The sequence below is a fragment of the Pseudophryne corroboree genome, chromosome 6, assembly GCF_028390025.1.
Source record: "Pseudophryne corroboree isolate aPseCor3 chromosome 6, aPseCor3.hap2, whole genome shotgun sequence".
NCBI lineage: Eukaryota > Metazoa > Chordata > Amphibia > Anura > Myobatrachidae > Pseudophryne > Pseudophryne corroboree.
In genome coordinates, this window is record NC_086449.1 from 247,653,780 (window position 1) to 247,664,625 (window position 10,846).

Below are 10,846 nucleotides of genomic sequence, written 5' to 3' on the forward strand. Positions count from 1 at the left end.
GGTTTCAATTAAAAAAATCATGAAAAACTCATGTTGACTATTTGACCATGTCAGGAATTTTATTGTAGGTAAATTGAACGCATCCCGTGCGAGAGTGCCTGTATTTTTTAAAGCGGCAATCCTTTATAAGGCAAACGCAACCTGGCATTCTTGCACATGGAGGCAGCTGCTTACTAATATCCTGTGATACACCTAATGGCAATGACATAATTGCTGTTTGGAGGGGAGCTGCTTTCTGCTCCTACAGTGTCTGATTCAGACTTAGGAGCAAAATTATAAAAGTGCAAACAATGAGCAGTTTGTTCCTGAAACAATGCATGTAGCAGTGCAAGGGGTGAAGATGCAATTATTTGTTTGTATGCATAGAACGTGTTTGCTACTTTTGCATGAAGCAAGCAAACACAGACAGTTAGAATTAAGCTAGTAGAGAAACTTTATCAACTTTCTATTTCTCTACATATTATGAATCTGTCCCTCCTGCAGTGCAGCATGGTTTAGCCAAGGTTTAAATTGCGCTTTATTTTTTTGCTTTTTTTATTTTTTTTTTCAATTTGCTCCTTAAAATGGATACACTACACACTAAGATAATCTGTCCAGTCTCTGGTTGTAGCAGAAATCTGGTAATGTATGGGAGAAAATGATAATCAACCATTTGCTCCCAAAACACTGGAAAATGGACATTCAGACAAATTGGTTAAAGCCATTTAATTTAATCAATTTATCCGAATGACCATTTTTGTCTGTTTTACCAGTGTTTAGGAGCAAATGTTCAATTGTCATTTGCTCCCAGACATTACCAGATTTTCGTTCCAATCAGAAAATTGTAGATAATCTTAAAGTGTGTATCGTGCTTTACTCTGAATCAGTGAGCAACCATAGCAACAAAAGGACCTGACCTTTTTCTGAAGCATAATCTACACACTGCTCAGACCTGTGCAAGTTTTTATGGCTGACACAGAATACACATTTCCTGAGCTCACAATTTATATTTGGCTAATCTGCTCTATATGTTTTCACTCATATTCTGTGTTTATAGAGGGATTCCACACATATTGACTCCACATCCATATATTCCAGGTCTGTATTCACCACATAACCAGGAACTGGTGCATGCATTTGGGATTCATCTTAGGTGTGCTCTGCTTTTCCTAAAAACTGTTGGGTGTGGTGTAAGTCACTCAACTGTATATGTAGCTACACGGTGCACAGTGACAGCAGAGGGTGGTTTCTTAGTGGAAACTGCATGCCAATCCCCCCAGCTTAGACCCCCAGACATTCAATGTTCAAAGCAACACTCAAATATCAGCCACTTGTGTTCATTAAAAGCACGTTTTACAGGAAAGATGCACACAATGCACTCTTTATGTAGTAGTTTCCGCTGTAATATATTGGTGTTACTGACCATCTGTGTAGGCAGAGACCGGGGATACACGGTAACTTTGAACCTGACTTTGTTGCTGTTTTTAACAACTTGCTTTTGTATTCTGTGCTATTTCTAACAATGTATGTGCATTCACACTTTTAACACGACTTGCTATGTTTAAAGGGCCATACACACTAGATGAGAAAATGAAGTCTCGCTCAGAAGGGCCGATCTGAGCGAGATCTTTCACAATCTCGTCCAGTGTGTGCACTCAATGTCATTAACGATGCGCGCACCCGCACATCATTAACGACCCCCTCCCTCGTCTGAACCTGTACAGATAATGGAGGTCCTCATTAACGACAGCTATGATGCAGATTGGGGTGTTGAAAATAATTAGTTTTGGGATATTTTTTATTTCTTTTGTTTTACATGGGGTTATATGCAATTGCGGTCGAATTCCCGAAATTGTCGAATTTCTGTACTTTTTCGCCAAAAAAAAAAATAGTCAATGCAATTCAGTACTTTCCATCATAAAAACGGACTTTCAAAATTCGACTTTTTGAAATTCGACTTTTGTCAAATTCAACTTTTCTGCAATGATACAAGTGCTGCAATTCGACCAAAGTATATTCAATTGAAGTTTGGAAATTCGACAACAGTGCTTTTAGACAGTAAATTCGTCATTTTCAATCCGCCACACTTTGGTGGGTGAAACTAATAAAAAAAATTTAAAACATGTTGTTTTTTTTTCTTGGTAATAGCATATCTATTTATATTAGAAGGGATTAGGTACTTGGTTTGTCTTTTTTGGAGGCACAAGTATTATTTATATATTTTTAAAAATAATATTTTTATTTTATTTTTATTTTTTATAGATGGAATGGTAAAATCCCGAAAAAAAAATGGCGTGTGGTCCCCCCTCCAAAGCAGAACCAGCCTCGGGCTCTTCGAGCTGGTCCTGGTTCTAAAAATCCGGGGAAAAATTGGACAGGGGATCCCCACGTATTTTTAAAACCAGCACCGGGCTCTGCGCCTGGTGCTGGTGCAAAAAATACGGGGGACAAAAAGAGTAGGGGTCCCCCATATTTTTTACACTAGCATCGGGCTCCACTAGCTGGACAGATAATGCCACAGCCGGGGGTCACTTTTACACAGTGCCCTGCGGCCGTGGCATTAAATATCCAACTAGTCACCCCTGGGCGGGGTAACCTGGGGGAGTGGGGACCCCTTCAATCAAGGGGTCCCCCCCCCCCAGCCACCCAAGGGCCAAGGGTGAAGCCCGAGGCTGCCCCCCCCCCCCCCCCATCCAAGGGCTGCGGATGGGAGGCTGATAGCCTTGAGGAAAATGACAAAAATATTGTTTTTTCCAGTAGTACTACAAGTCCCAGCAAGCCTCCCCCGCAAGCTGGTACTTGGAGAACCACAAGTACCAGCATGCGGGAGAAAAACGGGCCCGCTGGTACCTGTAGTACTACTGGGAAAAAAATACCCAAATAAAAACAGGAGACACACACCGTGACAAGTACAACTTTATTACACACTGCCGACACACACATACTTACCTATGTTGACACGCCGACTGCCAGTGTCTCCGAGGGTACCTGTGAAAAAAATTATACTCACCTGCCAGTGTCCAGAGATAAATCCACGTCCAGAGATAAAATCCTCGTACTTGGCAAAAAAAAAAAACACGAACACCCGGACCAGCGGACTGAAAGGGGTCCCATGTTGACACATGGGACCCCTTTCCCCGAATGCAGAGGGACCCCCCCGTGACTGCTGTCACTGAAAGGTCTCTTAAGCCAATCAGCGAGCGCAACGTCCTTGCACTCTGCTGATTGGCTCTGTGCGCGTCTGAGCTGTCAGCGCATCGCACAGCTCCCTCCATTATATTCAATGGTGGGAACTTTGCGGCTAGCGGTGAGGTCAGCGGCTGACCGCGGGTAACCCCACCGCTAACTGCAAAGTTCCCACCATTGAAAGTAATGGAGGGAGCTGTGCGATGCGCTGTCTGAGCTCAGACGCGCACAGCCAATCAGGTGAGCGCCACGGAGTAGCGCTTCCTGATTGGCTGAAGGGACCTCAGTGACAGGAGTCACGTGGGGTCCCGGCATTCGGGGAAAGGGGTCCCATGTGTCAACATGGGACCCCTTTCAGTCCGGGTGTTCGTGTTTTTTTTTGCCAAGTACGAGGATTTTATCTCTGGACGTGGATTTATCTCTGGACACTGGCAGGTGAGTATAATTTTTTTCACAGGTACCCTCGGATCGTCGGAGACTGTGGCAGTCGGCGTGTCAACATAGGTAAGTATGTGTGTGTCGGCAGTGTGTAATAAAGTTGTACTTGTCACGGTGTGTGTCTCCTGTTTTTATTTGGGTATTTTTTTTCCAGTAGTACTACAGGTACCAGCGGGCCCGTTTTTCTCCCGCATGCTGGTACTGGGACTTGTAGTACTACTGGAAAAAACAATATTCTGTCATTTTCCTCAAGGCTATCAGCCTCCCATCCGCAGCCCATTGGATGGGGGGGACAGCCTCGGGCTTCACCCCTGGCCCTTGGGTGGCTGGGGGGGGGGACCCCTTGATTGAAGGGGTCCCCACTCCCCCAGGGTACCCCGGCCAGGGGTGACTAGTTGGATATTTAATGCCACGGCCGCAGGGCACTGTATAAAAGTGACCCCCGGCTGTGGCATTATCTGTCCAGCTAGTGGAGCCCGATGCTGGTGTAAAAAATACGGGGGACCCCTACTCTTTTTGTCCCCCATATTTTTTGCACCAGGCGCAGAGCCCGGTGCTGGTTTTAAAAATACGGGGGATCCCCTGTCCAATTTTTCCCCGGATTTTTAGAACCAGGACCAGCTCGAAGAGCCCGAGGCTGGTTATGCTTTGGAGGGGGGACCCCACGCCATTTTTTTCGGGGTTTTTTTTTTTAAATCGCGGCAAAATCCGTCAAATCGGCCGTTTTTCGCCCGCGGGACTGTCGAATCCGTTTTCCATTGAATATGGTGAATTTCGGCAACCACTTGCCGAAATTGGACGGTCGAATTGTGTCGAATTTAAAAACGGCGATAATTTGCCGCGATTCGCCACTAATTGCATATACCCCTTGGTGTCTACTGCAATATGTGCCTATGGCATAAAGCGGAGACAGCCTAGAAACACAGCATGTGTGCGCTAATATGAACTCTCTGCTTGGTAGTAGCTCTGTCCTTGTTCCTGGGTGTCTACTCTGATCACTACCAACCTAGCTACAGTGACTCCTTAACAAGGCAGAGATGCTGGAGGACATCATAGTCCCCAATGTCACTAATTTTGGGCAAATTTCCTCTAAGATCTAATGAAACAAGGCATTAAGGGAGGGGGACTGCCATATAATTCGGACTTTAGTGTAATCATGCAATTTTTAGAAGCTACGTACTCTACAAATGATGGACTTTAAAGGAAGAAATATACTGTGGGTTACACCATTGTTTCCAGTGTTGTGTGTATTTTATATAATTTCTCATGTGCTTTCTAACATGTTGCTGGATTGCCGCAAATCAGTGAGCGTCAAGCTTTACCTGGATTCACGCTGCTCAGTTGTACATTGGTAACGTTGATAAATAACCCACCAATTTAACAACTAATCCATGTTTGCCTGCCTAGTGCAAATTACATGATTTAAAGCAAAGTCCTCTGGTTCCTATAGTTTTTATTGCTCCTTTTCAGCACAAATGGTAAACAACGTTCAATGCCCTAACAGCAAAGTTAGAATTGCATATTATAACTATCGTAAATTTTCCTTCTCGTGCACAGCTTGTTCGGCTGCATCTTTGGAAGGATTGGAAATAACCGGTTTAGTTTATAGTAATCCTATTGGCATTCAGGGAGAGATTCAATTAAGCAAAAGGTTCCAATGCATACAACTGATAATCAAGAGAGGAAAACCTAACCTAGCTCCTCTTTTCTTGTACCTATAGGATGCCAACAAGAAACTAGCAATATTTTCCTGCAGTATAAACAGCGTTTTACGAACTCTAATTAAATCTCCCACTTAATGTTGTTGGAGTGTTTAATTTGCATACAATGATGCCTTTTCTCTGGGGTACACTTTATACTCCTTTCTTACGCTCATTGTTCATGTTTCTGTTCTATATCATTCTTTTCCTTATTGTTGTGATCAATTAAAAAAAATTATATACAGGTTGAGTATCCCATATCCAAATATTCCGAAATACGGACTTTTTTGAGTGAGATAGTGAAACCTTTGTTTTCTGATGGCTCAATGTACACAAACTTTGTTTAATACGCAAAGTTATTAATATTGTATTAAATGACCTTCAGGCTGTGTGTATAAGGTGTATATGAAACATAAATTGTGTGAATGTAGACACACTTTGTTTAATGCACAAAGTTATAAAAAAAATTGGCTAAAATGACATTCAGGCTGGGTGTATAATGTATATATGTAACATAAATGCATTCTGTGCTTAGATTTGGGTCCCATCGCCATGATATCTCATTATGGAATGCAATTATTCCAAAATACGGAAAAATCCGAGATCCAAAATACCTCTGGTCCCAAGCATTTTGGATAAGGGATACTCAACCTGTATATATATATTTTTAGAACATTTGTTTCCTCCTCTCCCTCTTTTACTTTATTATTTGTTCAATAATTTAAAGATCTATTAGTGAAATACTGAGGTTCCAAGGCAACCTGTGGGGGGTGTAGAGTTTGAGGAATGTAAACTTTTGCTGGGAAATCTTTAAACTGCCCATGCTCCGGTCACTGCGCCCCAAGTATCCAGTGTCCCCATAGGACTCTGAGAAAAACATGCTCCGGTCACTGCGCCCCAGGTATCCAGTGTCCCCATAGGCCTCTGAGTAAAGATTTAAGTACAAAAATCCCATTTTACTGGCATGCTGAATTTCTTATAACCTATGCATGTTGCTAGTCTGACACGTTTAGCATGACCTTTATTGAGTTTTGAAAGATGTATTTTTAATTTTATTTTTTTTATCCCTTATTTTAAATCCATTTTTATCCACACCCATCCTCATCCCTAATTGGTAGCCACCAGTAATAATGTGTATTTTTCCTTTTACAGCGAGAACTTTCAAAAGCTACAAGAGCTAACACCAACCCCCGAATCCTGAACTCTACCATAACCAACATGTAATAACCTGTCCTGAGAAATGGACTGAAATGGACATAAAAGCAGATGTACCTTTGGCATCAGCTGCCACTCTGTGGCATGTGTATTGTAGGTGCTTTCTGATGACTCTGCTTAGACGGGGGAATGCCCATGCTAATTTTGCACTGTAAATTCATCTCTATAGCATATATTAATAAAACCTTAGTTCGCTTTGAGATATAAAGTATTGGTTATAAATGATCTCTGAAGGTTGGCATCTGAGGGTTTGCATTTATCCATTCTGCAATGTTCTTTGTACTGTACATAGCTTTAGAATTGGATGTTCTGACTACAGTTCATACTGCAAGGTTTGCTGTTTTATTTGTATATATACGGTTTTTAGATAATCATGAACACTTTTGCACATTTATTTCTAATGTCACTACATCTCTTCCACAAAATGTTTGTTGAAATTCTTATGGTTCTTGTTTTTGATGTTTACATTGCCACAAACTGCTTTAGGGTTATTATGGACTTAAAATGTAAATGCTGTGGGTAACGTGACCTCAATACAATTACAGTGGTGGAGTAGAAGTAATCTGATTATATTTTCTAGCAGTACAGAGGGAAAAAAGAGCGGCCCACAATGTGCCACATGTACAGTTTCAGAATAGGAAAAACACTACACACTAGTCCATTTATTTTATTTTAAAGCAGATCCATTTTTGTGACAAGTGCGTCTGCTAAATTAGACTCGGGCTATTCCTATTGTCCAGTATGTAGAAGAACAATGGATTCCACAAAGCTTCTCAAGACGCAAGTACTTCCTTATAATGACTTGGATCAGTAATGTCACTATAGCCACCCATATCAGACACGCTGTTGGGGTTCTTTAACCGGCACACAGAAAAGAGAACACCAGTTACTTAGGTGGGTGACTACCCAAAAACTGGGGTATTCCAATGAAATGTTTGCTTTTTATTTTTTTATTAAATTAGTATTCTCGTCTTGGGCCTAGCTAATTCTTTATGGATCACACCCAAGACCAAGGAGCATATTACTCCTGTATAAATGAGATACTATAAAATCTCAAAAATAAATTACAGATCTTACCCAAGTGACTGCCTAAACCATATACAGTATGGGTTAATATAAACCCAGTTAATGCATATTAATGTAATGTGGCCACAAAATAGGTTTTTATGAACAGGATGTGAACTTTGGCCTTGTGTACTTTACAGATGTCTCTGTACTGATACTTGTACATGTGCAAATAGAGGTCAGTTCTTCATGGCTTTAAAGATCCGGTCTGTGATGCAATTTGAGGAAAAACTGTATTTGCGGTAATGCACCTGGTTGCTTTTGACATTTTGTACAGTTCTTGTATAGTAAATTAAAAGTCTACTTTGTAACTACTACCTGTCTGCCTGTACTTTGTTTTTACTGGGCCCATGAATACGTAGATTTGGTGGCTGTTAGTTTTTTTTTTAAAAAGAGCAGCACTGCACTCTGAGCAATGGAGATGGGTATGTGTCTGTTTCATGCCATGTATTTGTATCCAGATTCCCTCTGTTTACAGTGCTGTTCTAAATTGGTAATTTATCAATAAAGATTTATAATAAAACAAGATAAGCAGTTTTGAAACATTGAAAGGTGCATAGGCTACTATGGTGGTGGGTGGTCTTCAGTATGCCGAATGTCGGGATCCTGGCGCACTGTATACCGGCGCCGGAATCCCGACACCCCGCATACTGACAGCTATTCTCCCTCGTGGGGGTCCACGACCCCCCTGGAGGGAGAATAAAATAGTGTGGCGCGCGTAGTGAGCCTGCAAGGGGCTCCTTTGCGCTCGACACGCTGTCGGTATGCCAGCGCCGGTATGCTGGTCGCCGGGAGCCTGAGCGCCGGCATACCATACTACACCCATGGTGGTAGGCGATTGGATCTTAAATGAAGAATCCTCCGTTCAAAAAGACTGACTATCTCTATGTAACCTATAGCCATGGATAAAAACTTGCCCCCTCTTCTGTGCATGTGGGGGCTGATCCGTACACATTGGTGCCCCTTTTACACTTTCACTTATGAAAACACATGGGGCTTCACTGTACATGAATAGCTGCAGTGCCAGGAGCCCGCATAAGAGGTGGATGTGTATCAAAGCTTCCCTCAGATTTACCTATGGGTTGGTACAATTTTCTCTGACGTCCTAGTGGATGCTGGGAACTCCGTAAGGACCATGGGGAATAGACGGGCTCCGCAGGAGACTGGGCACTCTAAAGAAAGATTTAGGACTATCTGGTGTTCACTGGCTCCTCCCCCTATGACCCTCCTCCAAGCCTCAGTTAGATTTCTGTGCCCGGCCGAGCTGGATGCACACTAGGGGCTCTCCTGAGCTCCTAGGAAGAAAGTGTTTGTTAGGTTTTTTTATTTTTAGTGAGACCTGCTGGCAACAGGCTCACTGCATCGAGGGACTAAGGGGAGAAGAAGCGAACCTACCTAAGTGGTGGTAGCTTGGGCTTCTTAGGCTACTGGACACCATTAGCTCCAGAGGGATCGAACACAGGACCCGACCTCGTCGTCCGTTCCCGGAGCCGCGCCGCCGTCCCCCTTACAGAGCCAGAAGCAAGAAGGTGGTCCGGAAAATCGGCGGCTGAAGACTTCTGTCTTCTCCAAGGTAGCGCACAGCACTGCAGCTGTGCGCCATTGCTCCTCATGCACACCACACACTGCGGTCACTGATGGGTGCTGGGGGGGGGGGGGGGCGCCCTGAGCAGCAATACTAACACCTTGGCTGGCAAACTGGCACCATATATAGCCCCAGAGGCTATATAGGTGCTTTCTCTGACGTCCTAGTGGATGCTGGGACTCCGTAAGGACCATGGGGATATAGCGGCTCCGCAGGAGACAGGGCACAAAATAAAAGCTTAAGGATCAGGTGGTGTGCACTGGCTCCTCCCCCTATGACCCTCCTCCAAGCCTCAGTTAGATTTTTGTGCCCGGCCGAGAAGGGTGCAATCTAGGTGGCTCTCCTGAGCTGCTTAGAATAAAAGTTTAGTTAGGTTTTTTTTTTTTTTTTTTTCAGTGAGTCCTGCTGGCAACAGGCTCACTGCATCGTGGGACTAAGGGGAGAAGAAACGGACTCACCTGAGTGCAGAGTGGATCGGGTTTCTTAGGCTACTGGACACTAGCTCCAGAGGGACGATCACAGGTTCAGCCTGGATGGGTCACCGGAGCCGCGCCGCCGTCCCCCTTACAGAGCCAGAAGAGACGAAGAGGTCCGGTGAAATCGGCGGCAGAAGACATCCTGTCTTCAGACTAAGGTAGCGCACAGCACCGCAGCTGTGCGCCATTGCTCTCAGCACACTTCACACTCCGGTCACTGAGGGTGCAGGGCGCTGGGGGGGGAGCGCCCTGAGACGCAATATAAACAGAATACCTTAGGTGGCAAAACAGAATACATCACATATAGCTCCTGGGCTATATGGATGTATTTTAATCCCCTGCCATTTTACACAAAAAAGCGGGAGATAAGGACGTCGTGAAGGGGCGGAGCCTATCTCCTCAGCACACAAGCGCCATTTTCCCTCACAGCTCCGCTGGAAGGACGGCTCCCTGACTCTCCCCTGCAGTCCTGCTTCAGAATCAGGGTAAAAAAGAGAAGGGGGGGCATTGTTGGCAGCAAATAACAATAATTAACAGCAGCTATAAGGGAATAACACTTATATAAGGTTATCCCTGTATATATATATAGCGCTGGGTGTGTGCTGGCAGACTCTCTCTCTGTCTCTCCAAAGGGCTAAGTGGGGTCCTGTCCTCTATCAGAGCATTCCCGGTGTGTGTGTGCTGTGTGTCGGTACGCGTGTGTCGACATGTATGAGGAGGAAATTTATGTGGAGGCGGAGCAGTTGCCTGCGTTGGTGATGTCACCCCCTAGGGAGTCGACACCTGACTGGATGATTGTATTTAAACAATTAAGTGATAATGTCAGCAATTTGCAAAAAACTGTTGACGACATGAGACAGCCGGCAAATCAGTTAGTGCCTGTCCAGGCGTCTCAGACACCGTCAGGGGCGCTAAAACGCCCGTTACCTCAGTGGGTCGACACAGACCCTGACACAGATACTGAGTCTAGTGTCGACGGTGACGAGACAAACGTAATGTCCAGTAGGGCCACACGTTACATGATCACGGCAATGAAAGAGGCATTGAACCTTTCTGACACTACAAGTACCACAAAGAAGGGTATTATGTGGGGTGAGAAAAAACTACCAATATTTTTTCCTGAGTCAGAGGAAATAAATGAGGTGTGTGAAAAAGCGTGGGTTTCTCCCGATAAAAAACAGCTAATTTCTAAAAAATTATTA

General features: G+C 44.0%; 1 protein-coding gene across 6 annotated transcripts in view; it reads left to right on the top strand.

Moving 5' to 3' along the window:
- The window catches only part of PRC1 (protein regulator of cytokinesis 1), a 252,249-nt gene extending 244,351 nt beyond the window's left edge, over positions 1–7,898 (top strand). For 4 of the 6 annotated variants that reach the window (XM_063925849.1, XM_063925850.1, XM_063925846.1 and 1 more), the window contains one exon: positions 6,456–7,898. In XM_063925849.1, the coding sequence (XP_063781919.1) occupies positions 6,456–6,527 (72 nt within the window). In that variant the 3' untranslated portion in view covers positions 6,528–7,898. Of the gene's footprint in view, positions 1–1,036; positions 1,078–6,455 lie in introns of all 6 variants that reach the window. The other 2 variants (XM_063925851.1, XM_063925848.1) reach the window with 2 other exon arrangements.
- Positions 7,899–10,846: the final 2,948 nt, after the last annotated feature.